We start from the raw sequence: 14,898 nt of genomic DNA, 5'->3' as shown, positions 1-14,898 counted from the left end.
GGAAAGGAGGGGGGATTTTCTATGGAGGCTTGGTTACGTCTTTCTGTTCTTCTTGTGGACGAGGCATTGGCAATACTGTTTTGGAAGAGAGGGTTCCCATGGCCGAGAGCAGGGCACAGAAGTCTCTCCTTTCTGTCTTGAGAAGTCGCCTCCAACGGGGACTTTGTGTCACTGGCGGTGGTTGCCATCAATCATCCTTACTGGGTTGAAATTGGCTGTGTGGCCATTTTTTGGTTTGGCCCATAAGTGAGCAGAAGGGTCAAGAAATGGCTCTGAGGAGCCTACGGTTCCAGCAGGTTCGGAGCGTTGCTGCTCCCTGGGGAGCACCCGTGCATCACTGGTGGACCAGACCTTTGGAAAGGACTTGGGCTTCTGCGTGGAGAGGAGTATTCCCACGCCAGAGCTAGGGGCTCTGATCTGGGATGTCCACCCACCGCCCTGCTGGCCCTGCAGACTCCAGGGCATTGCTAATGTTGGATCGTCCAACAGAATGTGCTTTAATTGAATGTAAGAGCTTTAGAATGAGTTTGAACTATCTACCATTTAATTTTGATACTGTGTAGTATTTGATTGTAATGAAAGTTAAATTTTTTCCTTCCATTTTTAAAATTAAAGTGAATGACCTGTATCTAGTCTGTTTGGTAACTTCCTGCATACATATGCTTCTTTCTTAAAGAATAGGTTCTTAGTTTAGTTGCTATTATATTCTACTTTGCCCCCAAATTGAAATTTTAGCTGCCTTTTCTCTTTCTTTAGAATTGCTAGTAGAATGTGTCTTCCGTGAACAAATCTCTTGTATTTTGTTGTAGGCTTTGATGGATTCTAATCTTCCGAGGTTACAGTTGGAACTCTATAAGGAAATTAAAAAGGTAGGCTTTTGTTTTCCATCATTGAAAAAGTGCTACTGATTCACTGTGTTGAGCAGTGTATGTGAAATTTTATCTTTTATTTGATAAGGAAATAAATGCTGTTTGGTAAAGTAGACTTTATTGTTTTACTTTTCTTCAAAAGGTTTGCTCCTCATTATTTATTAGATGGGATGGGAACTAAAATGGTAGTTTTAAAAAATATCTTTATAATTGCATCCCATTAGACCTTAACATTTCAAAAGTAGTTACACATTTAAATGGCCTTTTCTCTAAAAATAGAAATTAGCAATGAAAAAAATGCTTTTGTTTATTTGAAGTCCTCTTGGTGACTCGTGTCGGCGACTCTTAAATGTGACACGCTGCTTCTTAAATCCCTCAGAACGGCGCTCCTCGGAGCCTGCGTGCTGCCCTGTGGAGGTTTGCCGAGCTGGCTCACCTCGTTCGGCCTCAGAAATGCAGGTAAAGTGGACACTCTGGGTTATTACTATTATTATTATTTTGGGTGGGGGGCCAGCTGCGGTGGATTCTTGCCATCTTGGCTCAACTGTCATTTCTCTAAAGGTCTTCCCTGTCCACTCTGTCTGAAGCTGCCCACCTCTGCCTCTCCAGCTGCAGTACAGGTTGTCCTGATCCTTTTCCTGCGTAAAACTTACGGCTCTCAGGAATACTGTCGCACACTTCATCAGCGTGCTTGTTCGTTTTCTATCCCACCCTCCCCCGAGAGCTGTAGGAGATGTACGTCTCAGGACAGTGGGGGCATCCCTGTCTGGTCCCTGCTGCAGCCCAACACTGATAACGGCGTCTGCACGTGGTACTTGCCGAAAAGATACTTGCCAGGTGGTTGAAGGTTGAGTACTACCTCATTGTTGCTTACTCTAGGGATTATAGAAAACTATCCCTTTGTCTATTATGTGGGTTAAAAATATGAGTGTTAAACTGTGAATAAAGTTTTGACTGATTGAACCAGTTGTATCTTAATGGATTGAAAAACAAAAGAAGGGCCACAGTTTTCAACTCCTTCCTTCTCTCCTTCACTGGCAAGACGTGCTGACATCCATGGAGCCCTTGGCTCTGTCCCCGAGGAACTGGTGGAGTGGCAGAAACCCTCTCTTTTAATATGAAACAGTGATCTGTTCCACTGAGCCTGACTGTAATAAGAGTCTTACATGATTGCACACATACAGTCACTAAGGAAATTTCTTTTTATATAACCTTTTTCTCTTACTATCGTTGTTTTGAAAACTTTGTTATATTTCTAAAGCAACACATCCCTAGTTCTCCACATAGAAGCCAAAGTGACCTTAAAAAACTATGATTGGGTCATGTCATTCCTTCACTTAAACTCTTTACTCATTTCCCAGAGCTGTTCAGATAAATCCAGATTCCTTACCAAGGCCCAGGGAGATCTGGCCCCCAGTGGCCCCCGTCACCTCAGACACTCTGTTGACTCATTGGCCTGACTTTGAAAAGTTGGGCATGTCTTCCTTCTGATGTCTGGTTTGTTTTCCCTTGGGTCATCTCCTTAGAAGGGCCCGCCTCCCTCCCTGTACAGTCCCAGGGGTGCACCTGCTTGCTGCCCGTCTCTGCCACTAGAGGACGCCGCCGTCGCCACCAAGTTCTTGTCCCGTGGCTTCGGCTTATCTGTCCTGTGACTGCTCCTCTCCAGTCCTGCGTGGTCTGCTACTTCTCTGTAGAGGGCCAGGCTTCTCTCTAAGGCCTTATTCAGGTCAATGCTTAGAAAAAATTTTGTAATGCTCCCTTTTCAAGAAAGCTTTATTCTTATTTCTTAATTTACTTTTTAAATGGTGTTTTCTTATATTATCTGTTATTTTCTCATTTAGAATCTGATTATTTTAATAACTATTATAATTTACTGCAAAGAATTTTTAAAACAAGCTTTTGAGAGTCGTGTGTGTGACTAGAGGAGAAACAAAGGATGAGAGCCTCCCAGCATTTGGGCTTCATCTGCCTTTAGTCTTCTAGCAGAGGTTTGTTTACCTTCCAGGAAGGACTCTCTTGCATGTAAAAACTGGTTTTTCCCTAACAGACGCTGAACTAATCGCTTGTGTTTCTCATTAAGGTAGGCCCTGGAAGAGTAATTAGTGTCCCTCTCACATGTGCAGGCCTTACTTGGTAAACCTTTTGCCTTGTCTGACGCGCACAAGCAAGAGACCCGAGGAGTCTGTCCAGGAGACCTTGGCTGCAGCTGTCCCTAAGATTATGGCTTCTTTTGGCAATTTTGCAAACGACAATGAAATTAAGGTATGATTGCTGCCTCAGGTCACAAGCGTGGGAGTTGGGCTTTTGTGCAGGCAGGCATTTGAGAGTACTTCTCGAGTTAGGCTGTGCTTCATAGTTTAGATTAAAACCTTTTGAGCTCTTTGGAGGCACACTGAGAGTTTCTTTCCACTTCTGCTTTCTTACTGTCGGGTGAAAAGAGGAATAGGGAGATAGTTTATAGATGCAAAATCCAAAGGCGTTTTGCCAGAGCAGACTGGTTTTGGGGTATAAGATTGACTGCTTAACCTGGCTGAAGAAAGGCCACTGTCCCTGGACTGCAGGCAGGAGAAAGCTCACCGATGATGCCTTGTGTGTACGAGTGCCCTGCGGCTGTTGGGAACCACTTCCTGTTTGTTTCTGCCCCAACCAGCAACCTTCAAACCCTCTTTAGTGTTTTGTCTATAATGTCCAGAAATCATGACCCTGTCACATGGTCTGAGGATTACAGATTCTTGACTTCATCCTTTTAGTGAGTCAGTCCTGTGTTAGTGTTTTTCTTGGTATTTCCCTCCACATTTCTAAATAACTTGCTTATACTGCTGGTTTTGGATTTTTTTATTTTTTACGATGGAAAAGATGAATTCAACTCTAACCCTTCTTCCCTCTTTTTACTACAGTTATATCAGTATTCAGTGTGTACATTATTATGCCTAAGTAAATAGTCACAGCTAGTTATGTTCTGTGCCATGGTTATGTTTCTGTGTATAACTCTTTGGTATTTCCGGAGTCAGTAATTGCCTCTTTTTCATTTGCTTATTATTCTTTGGCAATTTCCGTCTTCTCACACCTCCCACCGGCTCTGTGTGTCTCAGTTCAGTTGTGCACATGATGGGTAGTTTCCTGGACCCGTTTCCTCCACTGGGGTCGTCCTGGGCTCTGCAGCTGCTGCTCCAGCCTGGTCAGGGCGCCCCTTAGGTCTGTCGCACGGTCATGTCTTGGCTCCCCTGTCCGATGCCTGATTCCTGGCTGCCATGTCTTCGTCTCTGTAGGCTTACTCCTGGAGAGGGGGCTTCCTGAGAAAGGCTGACTGGCAAGTAAATCGTTTTGAGATTCTGCATTAGTGAAAATGCCTTGATTTCTCCCTGACGCTTGGCTGGGCGTAGAGTTCTGGGGTGGAAATCGTCTTCCCTTAGGAATGTACAGGCTTTGCCCCTTTGTCTCATAGTCTCCAGCGGGGCATCTGAGAAGTCGAATGACCTGATCTCTTAGCCTCTGAATGTGTCCTTCTCTAGAAGGTTTTTGCTGTTTTGTGGAGGGGGGAGTGCTGGGTGCTTGATAGACCTTTTAATTTGGAACGTTCTAGCCTTCAGTTCTGGGAGTTGTCCTTATCCTTCTCTGACAATTTCCCCCCTTTATTTTCTCTGTGCTGTCTTTCTGAAATTCGTTAGTTAGCTGTTGGTCCTCCTGGACTGATGCGCATTTGTACCATCTTTTGTTTCTATTTTCCATGTCTCTTTTCTGTACTTTGCTAGGAGATGTCCACCTCAGACTCTTCTCTGGAATTTTTGTTCCTGCTGTGGCATTAATTTCTAAGAGCTTTCTCATGTTCAGAATGGTCATGTTTTCTGGCACCCTCTTCTTGTTTCATGAATACACTCACTTATCTTTCTGAGGATACTGATTATAGTTTCTTGACAACTTCCTTTGACCTCCACGTTGTGTGTTTCTTCTCACTTCCTCTGTTCTATTTCCTGTCTTTCTCTTTTATGTCAGCAGTTGTCCGCATAGATTTGAGTGAGCCCCTAAAAAGCTTATTGGAAGCAGGTGTGTGGCAAGCTTTGTCCCCTGGTGGACTTCCTCGGGTAATGGGTAGTGAACCTGCTTTTCCACTGTGGGTCTTTAAATGTCAGTGTCAGTAAGTCTTTTCCTCTTGGGCCAGTCAATATCTCTAAAGAAAAATCCCTCATTCTCCTGCTTGGAGGCATCAGCCCAGCTGCATTTGTCCTGGGACCCTTGGATGGAAGGGTGCTGACAGTCTCACTGGTGAGAATGCAGACTTCTTCTTCATTTCTGTTTTCTGTCTGTGCCTTGTGCCTGTCCTCAGCTGTGGCAGCATCTCTGGGGATTCCCTGTCTCCGCGGGAGACGGGGAAGTGAAGACCACATCCCGGGCTGCCTGGGTGGGAGCGGGGCTTGGCAGTTTACCCAAGGAGCTGTTAGATGAGCAGCTGTTTCGTCCCCACATCCACGCCACTTTCAGATGTCTCTGGTACTCCTAAGCCTGAGCTTTTCTTGGCTTTCTGTGGCTTGAGTGAGCTTGCCTTTGGTTGGTGGCTTTCAGTCCTCCTCCCCAGCTCCCAAAAAGGCTTGCGTGGGAACTTCTGCCTGAGGGCTGCAAATCAGTCCGTTACCACTTGTTTACTTTCTAGCTTCCAGAAATTTGCTAATGCCTCTAGTCTGTGCTTGTCCCTGTTCTGTTCTTTTTGTCCTTGTAAGTTTATGCTTTTTAAACCTTGTACATGTGATTCTGGTGGGGTGTCTGGGAAGTAGAGGTTCACGTGTCCAGTACAGCATGTTTGATCAGAAGTTTCCTAACAGGAGCCCTGTGGCGTTATTCTCAGGCTTGCCTGTTAAATATTGAGACTCCCGAGCCTTTTATTTGACTGGTGTATAATGTACATACAAGAAGCATGTAAATCATACATGTACTCCTTGATGAGTGGTCACAAAGCAAATCTGCCCTCACGGCCACTGCCTAGGTCTGGACATATGGAGTATTACCGGCACCCGGGAGCCTCCGCCCCCTCTCCCTGTCACTACTCCCTCCTTCCTCCACAGGGCTGATCACTGACCTGGCTTCTAATGCCATAGGGTCTGTTTTTAAATTGTAAATATGTAGGACCATACAGTATGTATTCTTTTCATCTGGTTTCTTTTGCTCAGCACTAAGCTCGTGAGATTCTCCCACGTCACTGCGTGTGTCACTAGATCCTGTGGTTTTCCGGAGCTGTGTAGCGTTCCCTTGGATGAATGTGCTCCAGCTCATCATTTTACCGCAGCTGGACCTTGGGTCATTCGTAGTATTGGCTGTCGCGAGCGTTGCTGCTGTGCCTGTCCTTGTACGTGTCTCTTGGAGCACAGGTTGTGATAGCTAGAAACGGAGATTGTGGGGTGTGTATACGCCACCTTCGGTAGATGCCTCCAAGCAGCTTTTCTCAGTGGCTGCCCGAGCTCACACCTCATCAGCGGTGTGTGCGCATTCCGGCAGCCCCTGGCCTCGCGGAATTGGAATTTTGGTCATTGTAAGTTTAGCCGTCCGCTGAGTGTGTTCTGGAGCCACAGTTTGGTTTAATTTCCATTTCCACTCCCTAAGTACTCTGACCCTGAAGTGGAGTGAAGTACTCTTAAATGTATGTCCTGCCTGTGTTTAGAGAAGTGGAGCTATCTGCCCTGTAGTCTAGCGCACTTCCTCCGCTTATGAGAAGAGCTTTTAAGGGTGGTCTAGGTGACCTCCGGCCAGCAGCCTGCTACAGGGCATTCTCGGGGTTGTGGGACTCAGACCCAAGGAAGCCCCCTCGAGCTCTCGTTCCATTTTACTATTATTCCAAACTTTAAGTTCGCCATGGGCTGACTCTTCATAGTAATGTTTAGCTTTCATTCTGCTTAGAAGTTTGGACTAATATAGGATGATTCTTTATTTACCGTTTCAGTGATATGTGTGTGTGTGTGTGTGTGTGTGTGTGTGTGTGTGTGTGTTCTCACTCAAAGGAGTTCTTTAAAATGTATCTTTCCTTGAAGCTAAAAAAGTTTGTCAGAGATAAGTTGACTGGTTTCTCTGGGTATTGTCTCTGGGGAGAAACTGGAGGCCACAATCCACTAGGGGTGTCCTGTGGCCGGGGGTCTGGTCCTCCACCTCTCTGGTTCCAGAGGTCTAATCTGTGAATTCACTGAGCGTTGATGAGCCTCTGAGAACCAGTTTATGCCAACACGCAGTTAGGGAGAAGCTTGTTTAAGTCAGATGCCAGGCTGTTAATTGGCTGCTCCTTTGCCGATGGTTAGACTTCCCGGTAGGGCCCCAGTGGTGTCGCTGACTTGCCCAGCGAGGCTCCGTACACGCCCAGCAGTAGCTGGGCCAAATCATCGCTCAGAGCATAGCTTAGAATGATGGGAAGTAGACGTTCTTAAGTAACATAGTCACCAGACTCCTGCAGCTGGATGGTCACCCCCTTTCATTCTTTGGATATTTTTGTGAAGACTTAAACGGTCATTGTTAGCAATATAGCACCCCTAGAATTATAGCACCCCTCCTTTGGGTTTTCTTGGAGGCACGGTAACAAGTCTTATTCTCTGATTTCGTAGGAAAATAGCTGTGAGGAGTGTGTGGTCTCAGCTCAGTTACGCTGCACACGTCTTCCAGACCTGGGACTGTCTCTTGGTGGCATTAGCAGCACATTTACAAGCCGTCGTTCAGGCTGGGACCTTGCTGTGATTGGCTAGCACTTTTCTCCTGGACTTCATTATTTACTGTGTGTGGTTTTGTTTTTTTTTTGTGGTACGCGGGCCTCTCACTGTTGTGGCCTCTCCCGTTGCGGAGCACAGGCTCAGCGGCCATGGCTCACGGGCCCAGCCGCCCCGCGGCATGTGGGATTCTCCCGTCCCGGATCGGGGCATGAACTCATGTCCCCTGCATCGGCAGGCAGACTCTCAACCACTGCGCCACCAGGGAAGCCCTGCATTTATTTTACATAGTGTTATTCACTGACCCTGGCCCCAACTATTGTAGGGACACCTTTTCTAGAAGTGAAGGCTTTCACTCTCGTGTAGGGACGTAGATGCTGAGCAAGTCCCTACTCAGTTTATAAGGAAATAAATCGACTACATATTTGCAAACTGCTCTGAAATATCCCAGATTTGGTGTGCTTCCTTTCAGCTCTAGGAAGGTCTCAAATTGTTAGTACTTTATACTCTGCAAGAATTTGGAGCAAGTTATGCTTTTTGAAATACATGATGGTTTCTTTTTCTTTTTTTTAAAAAATAAATTTATTTATTTTATTTTATTTATCTTTGGCTGCGTTGGGTCTTTGTTGCTGCGTGCGGGCTTTCTCTAGTTGCAGCGAGCAGGGCCTACTCTTCGTTGCGGTGTGCGGGCTTCTCATTGCAGTGGCTTCTCTTGTTATGGAGCGCGGGCTTTAGACACGCAGGCTTCAGTAGTTGTGGCTCGCGGGCTCAGTAGTTGTGGCTCGCGGGCTCTAGAGCGCAGGCTCAGTAGTTGTGGCGCATGGGCTTAGTTGCTCGCGGCATGTGGGGTCTTTCCGGACCAGGGCTCGAACCCGTGTCCCCTGCATTGGCAGGCGGATTCTTAACCACTGCACCAGGGAAGCCCATGATGAGTTTCACAGGAGCTTCGTCTTCTGTCTACTTGGACTTTGCTTCCACAGGTTCTGTTAAAGGCTTTCATAGCGAATCTGAAGTGCAGCTCTCCTACCGTGCGGCGGACGGCGGCCGGCTCGGCGGTGAGCATCTGCCAGCACTCCAGGAGGACGCAGTACTTTTACAGCTGGCTGCTCAGTGTGCTCTTAGGTAAGGCGTAGGCCTGTTAGTGAGTCTCCCCGTGGGGGGTGGTCACTAGCGTTTACTTGAGACAGGCCTGCGAAATTCTTTAAAATCAGGCAGCCCCTCGGCTTCTGGACCGGGCCCTTTAGCTCTGGCCGGCTGGTAAATGTGAATGAGCCCCTGTGGGGTCTGGGTGAGGGTTCCAAGAAGGCTCCTCCCCCTCGGTGCAGCGGTGCGGATGCGGCCAGGCCCTCGGACAGCTAGCGGGGCCGTGGGCGGGAGCCTTCCCGGGCCTGGCCCTCTGGCAGCACACCGTACCACCTCTGCGGAGACCCTGAGTGCAGGGAGTCCCCGTGGCCGGAAATTGAGGCTCAGGTCCCTGTGAGGGGCCTCTCTGGAGGGCTGTAGGCCCGGTGAAGGCTTCTCCTCTACTGTGGGCAATTGTGGAAATGCGTGCTGGCAGGTGCTGCCGGGAGCACACGGACGGACAGTCGACGTGAAAGAGCTGCGGGGCTTTCAGAGGCAGTGAAACTCACTCACTGCAGGGCCTCGCTGAGCTGAGGCTTTAAATGTTGCCCCTTAGAGCCACTCCTGGATTTTGGCCGCTACCGTGATGTTTGTGCCATCTGTTTCCCTCCCTGCCAGCCTCATGATACGGTTCTGCTTTGGATCTCTTCCTGTGAACAAAGGAAGCCACGAGTCTCCCAGTAGCGAATCCGATGTGACAGAATCTTGTTGCTGCGTTTGTAGGTTTGCTGGTTCCCGTGGAGGAGGAACGCTCCGCCCTTCTGATTCTCGGAGTGCTGCTCACATTGAGGTATTTGGTGCCCTTGCTGCAGCAGCAGGTCAAGGACACGAGCCTGAAAGGCAGCTTTGGGGTGACGCGGAAAGAGATGGAGGTCTCCCCCTCGACGGAGCAGCTCGTCCAGGTGGGCGTCCCGCGCTTTACTCTAGTGCTTGTGCGCACGTGACCCACGTTCGGAGACTCAGCTAATTTGGAAGAGAAGTGGCAGAGCCGAGGCTTAAGAGCGTGCACTCTGGAGCCAGACCCTGTGGTTCAGATCCTAGGTCATGACCCCGGCTACTCCACCTGTGTGTGGTAGTGATGTCAGATAAAAATGAAGGCGTCCCTTTACAAGGTCACCGAGGGTACTGTTTACGTGGACCTGCTCGAAGCAAACCCCAACCATCGTATTATTTTACTGCAGCTATTTCATATGTGTCCTTATAGATGAGGACTCTTTTTTAAAAATTTTAATGACAATGCCCTTGTCATACCTAAAAAAAAGAACACTTTCTTAACATCAAATACCCACGTATCCCCTGTCAGTTTGTTCTTCTGCTCTTTGGAATCAGTACCCAAATAAGATTGGTTGATAAGGATTGTGATTCTCTTTGATCTGATGGTTGCCTTCTATCCCTATTTTTCCCTTAGAGTTCATTTTTTGAAGAAACAGATTGTCCTGTGGAACTCCCGGCAATCTGATTTTTTATTAATTGACTCTCCGTTGTATAAATTAACATGCTTCTTTGTTGTCTGTATTTCCTGTAAACCAATAACTGGAGCTAGAGACTTGTCAGATTTGGTGCATATTTTATAATATATGTAATATCTGAGTTCGGTAGTACCTGTACAATATTTTAAAATAAATATTATTGGAGTTGCATGCTCAGAACTTTTTTCTGATTTTTTTTTTTTAAAAAAGGCTGCTTAGTCAAAAGTTTGGAGACCATTGGTCTAGTGGGGGAAGCAAGCAAACAGTCACTAAATAGCAAGGCGGGGGGTGTAGGGTACTGTAGAGTACATGGCGGGGGGCAGGGGGTGTGCATGACCAAGTTCAGGGAGGCATGCTGGGCAGGCTGTTACGGCTGATGCTTTTGGGTGAGTAGGATTTGAGCAGACACAGGGAGCTGGGAGAAGAGAGTTTTATAGACAGAAGCTGCAGCCTTTGCCAAGTGCACAGAGTGAGAGAGTGAGAGTGTGCGGGTGAGGGTGAGCTGGATCCTGTAAAGGTCTCCAGGCTTTCTCACAGGTCAGTAGGGGTGCTGGGGGAAGATGTGGCTAGAGGGATATTGAAAACTGTGTTAAACTAAGAGAGCAGTAATCCTGGGAGGATGGAGTGAAGGGGTATGGGATGTGGTGCTTAATTAATTACAGATTTTCTTAATAGTTAATGTTTCTTCAACATGGTTAAACAACATGGTACCTTGTTGCATTAGCAAGCTAGATAAGATTGTCTCTAAAACATATCTAATCTATTTTTTTTTTTTTTTTTTTTTGCGATATGCGGGCCTCTCATTGTTGTGGCCTCTCTCATTGCGGAGCACAGGCTCCGAACGTGCAGGCTCAGTGGCCATGGCTCACGGGCCCAGCCACTCCACAGCATGTGGGATCTTCCCGGACCGGGGCACGAACCCGTGTCCCCTGCATCGGCAGGCGGACTCTCAACCACTGCGCCACCAGGGAAGCCCCTAATCTATTTTCTTTTGACTATTGGCCATTTTGAATTAAATTATTTTGATTAAGAAGTTCAACTCAGCTAATGTAATAATAGTTTGGCTAGCTATATTTAAATAGAATTTAAAATAATCCTGAGCCTGGCTAAACTGTTAAGCAAGTGTGGGCAAAATATAGATACTTTTAGATATGTAAGAATTCAGTTTGCTTTTCATGTGCACTTACTTTTTTCATGTATGCTTTTTGAAAAAATTATTTGAAGATGTATTCCAGCAAAATGAGAAATAGATAACAAAAAAAGAGGAAGTCCTGAAATCCAAGAAACAAAGCACCTAACCCAGGAATGTGTTAGAAGCAATTCTGAGATGACTGGTACTGTGTGCCATTCAGATTAGAAACGGAGTCCAAGGAGCTCCTTGTGACCAATGTTATGATTAAGTGCTGGGAAAAAGGGAAGGCATGTGTGTATGTTAAAAGGAGGGGAAAACCAGGAAGATTTATAAAAGTAAGTTATCCAATTATGAAACAAATTAAAATGTTGAATAATTTTAAGCAAGTAAGAGATTATGATAAAAGAGAATCCATTTAACGGTTATCCTTGGGACATTCTCTTTCAAGTGACACAGGACTAGTAATAATGAAATACTTCTTTCTTTTTGGGTCCAGTCACATTAACAGGCTTTGCAGTGAAGGGTGTTAATGTACACGTGATGAGACACATACTGATTTTTTTTTTATTGGCGTATAATTGCTTTACAATGTTGTGTTAGTGTCTGCTGTACAACGAAGTGAATCAGCTGTACGTATACATATATCCCCTCCCTCTGGGACCTCCCCCTCCCTCCCCTCCCCCGCATCTAGGTCATCACAGAGCACCGAGCTGAGCTCCCTGTGCTATACTGCAGGTTCCCACTATACCTGTTTTACACATGGTAGCGTACTTACGTCAGTTGTAATCTCCCAATTCATCCCACCCTCCCCTTCCTGCCCACCGTGTCCACACGTCTGTGCTCTACGTCTGCGTCTCTATTCCTGCCCTGCAGATAGGTTCATCTGTACCATTTTTCTAGATTCCACATGTATGCGTTAATCTGCAATATGTGTTTTTCTCTCTCTGACTGACTTCGCTGTGTATGACAGATGCTCAACATCTAGGCAGAGCACGTGCGATTTTAAAAGTTACATCGTACTAAATAAATGTAACCCTTAATATAAAAGCACTCAGGTTGCTAACAGAATTTGGGAGGAGGCAGATGAGGTGAGGGAGTGTGGGTGCCCATTTCCTCCATTTACATAGTAAGAAGTCAAGAGATTCTTTGCTCAGAGCAGACGGCTCAGGAATCGCGGTGTAAAGCTGATTACCTAGAGCAGGGCTCATGGGCCAGCTACTCAACTGCAGCACCGTAGCAGGAGAGCAGCCACAGACAGTACACACACAGCCGTGCTCCAGTAAGACTATGTGCAGAAACAGATGGAGGGCCACATTCGCCTGTGGACTGCGGTTTGCAGATCTGTGACCTAGAGTTACGGAGGTAACCATCAGAGGAACTAAAAACAAGCCAGTCAAAGTAGCCACCTTTGAGACTTTTACTCTATAAACCGCTATACTGTCTTTTTAAAAAACGTATATATGACTTTTATGATATTAAAGGTAAGGCTGCCCAACTTGGCAAATAAAAATAGGGGGTACCAGTTATTTGAATTTCAGATAAATCATCAGTAATCTTGTGGTGTAAGTATGCCTGAAATTGCACGGGACACAGTTACACTACAAAATTATTTGTTTATCTGAAATTCAGGTTTGGCTGGGAACTCCGTATATTATCTGGCACCTCTAATTAAAGGGAAAAAGGATAAATACACTATGTTCATATAATGTGATATAGTATTAAAAGCACTAATGAAGTTTAATGTAGTGCCTTTAAAAGCTTTGGAAACCCTTTCTCAGTGGCACTCATGACAGTACTTCTTGCTTATGACGTGTGTGTTCGAGTAGCTGTGCGCTCCGTGTATTTGGGGCTTTACTCTCCTTTACTAGTCGCCCATTTACGGAGCTGGAGCTCTTCACTAGCCTGCTTCTGCTTTTGTGGAAGTGCTCTATTTACTTTTAAGGAATTAAGGTAACAGTGAAAAAAATGCTGGGACTTTAGAAAACAGCATGGAAGCTATGATCACACTGGTAGAAGGGATAGAGAAGTCTTTAGAGAGTGAAATTAAGGCACAAATTTTCCCAACGTAAGACAAAACAAAAACCTGAAACCTAGGACACATTTTAAAAACCATGGGAATGACACTGGTGTTTCTGTTTCTAGGTGTACGAACTGACCTTGCATTATACTCAGCACCAAGACCACAATGTTGTGACTGGCGCACTGGAACTCCTGCAGCAGCTCCTCAGAACCCCTCCACCTGAGCTCCTGCGGGTGCTGACCACGGCGGGCGGCATCGGGCAGCTCACTGCCGCTAAGGATGAGCCCGGTTGCCGAAGTCGTAGCGGAAGTATCGTGGAGCTTATAGGTAAGGTGTTAGGAAGGTGACTCTTGGAGTCCACCCTGCAGTGTTATTGGCCCCTCTCCTGACCCTTGCTCCGATGCTGTGCTGAGCAACGGACAGCTCAGTTCCTTAGGAGACTTGCGATGCAGGTGTCGTCCTTATTGTGTAGACGGGGCAGGGCTGAGGTGGGAAGGCTAGGTGGCAGGGTGAGGCCAGCACGTGAAACCCGCCTCCTGCATCTGACTCGGCTGCCTCTGCGTGGCATTTCATCTGTCGTGAAGTGGAAGCATTCGGGAAGGGATTTCCAGGCGCTGTGTCCCTTTGCCAAAGGTGGGCTCTTCAAGTCTTCCTGGAATTCTGGACTCCTTTTCTGCCCTCTGGGCCCTTTTTGCTGTCGCGCCTGATTCTAGAAAACCCCTTCTGTTCCTCGTCTCGTGGCACCTCTTCCGCCCCATCTCTGCTCTTCTTCCCCATGCTCTTGGGCACTGGGCCCTAATCCCGCCCCCGGATGCTGTGCAGACCTACCAGTCTAATGTGGAGCTGCCCCTGGGGAGCTGGAAGAGATGGGTCCCTGAGTCGCAGCCTCTAGAACTGGGTCTGGCTCAGCGGCAGAGGCTTCTTTCTGCAGCCTTTGCTGACTGCACTGAGTAGGCGTGGTGCATGGGGTCCGTTTAGTGCAGTGTGGGTGCGGTGTGGCCTTTACCCACAGCATCTGCAGACCAGGGAAGGTTGGCGTGAAGTCTGACTGCTGCCTCGTTTGAACACAAGTGTTTGCCTGAACCATGAGTAGAAAATGTTGATCTGCCTGTCCACTGTCCTTTGTACTGAACAATCCTTTTCTCTCTGGAATGCATGCCTTACAAATAATTGCTGGAAATACTAATTTCTAATGATTGTTTCTAATGAAAATTTGTACTTAATTATTAGTTGACCAAATAATCCGAGATTTCTAATGTTTTTAGTTTGACTTTTTAAATGCACTTTGAGCTCTTTTGCATTTTAGAACTGTATATTTGAGTGTTAATATAATTTTCACGTTGAAATTAAAATTGTAACATGCAGATTTCATGTTACAGTATGGTAGTTAAGCACCACCTGTAGAAATATGTTCACATATTTTCTAGTTTTAAAGTTGAATCAAGCTTAAAGATTTTCTAATTCCTTCTGCATTTTAGTGGCTTGTTACCTTACTTTCATCTGTCATTTTCTGTGATTTACAGCTGGAGGGGGTTCTTCATGCAGCCCTGTCCTTTCAAGGAAACAAAAAGGTGATTATTTCAGAAATGATTCTTATTTTCAATTTTAC

General features: G+C 46.4%; 1 protein-coding gene across 10 annotated transcripts in view; it reads left to right on the top strand.

The window, feature by feature from the left end:
- The window catches only part of HTT (huntingtin), a 137,913-nt gene that overhangs the window by 24,950 nt on the left and 98,065 nt on the right, over window positions 1-14,898 (top strand). For 8 of the 10 annotated variants that reach the window (XR_004480837.2, XM_033419542.2, XM_033419543.2 and 5 more), the window contains exons 4-10: window positions 810-869; window positions 1,249-1,328; window positions 2,993-3,131; window positions 8,527-8,668; window positions 9,392-9,570; window positions 13,412-13,616; window positions 14,813-14,860. Coding sequence is in view for 9 of the 10 variants with exons in the window: in XM_033419542.2 (XP_033275433.1) it covers window positions 810-869; window positions 1,249-1,328; window positions 2,993-3,131; window positions 8,527-8,668; window positions 9,392-9,570; window positions 13,412-13,616; window positions 14,813-14,860 (853 nt within the window). In the remaining variant the exon portion in view is untranslated. Of the gene's footprint in view, window positions 1-809; window positions 870-1,248; window positions 1,329-1,529; window positions 1,707-2,992; window positions 3,132-8,526; window positions 8,669-9,391; window positions 9,571-13,411; window positions 13,617-14,812; window positions 14,861-14,898 lie in introns of those variants that run through there. The other 2 variants (XM_033419544.2, XM_033419547.2) reach the window with 2 other exon arrangements.

The sequence above is a fragment of the Orcinus orca genome, chromosome 4 (assembly GCF_937001465.1).
Source record: "Orcinus orca chromosome 4, mOrcOrc1.1, whole genome shotgun sequence".
NCBI lineage: Eukaryota > Metazoa > Chordata > Mammalia > Artiodactyla > Delphinidae > Orcinus > Orcinus orca.
Note: the sequence above shows the minus strand (reverse complement) of the source record. Positions and strands in the feature narration are given on the sequence as shown.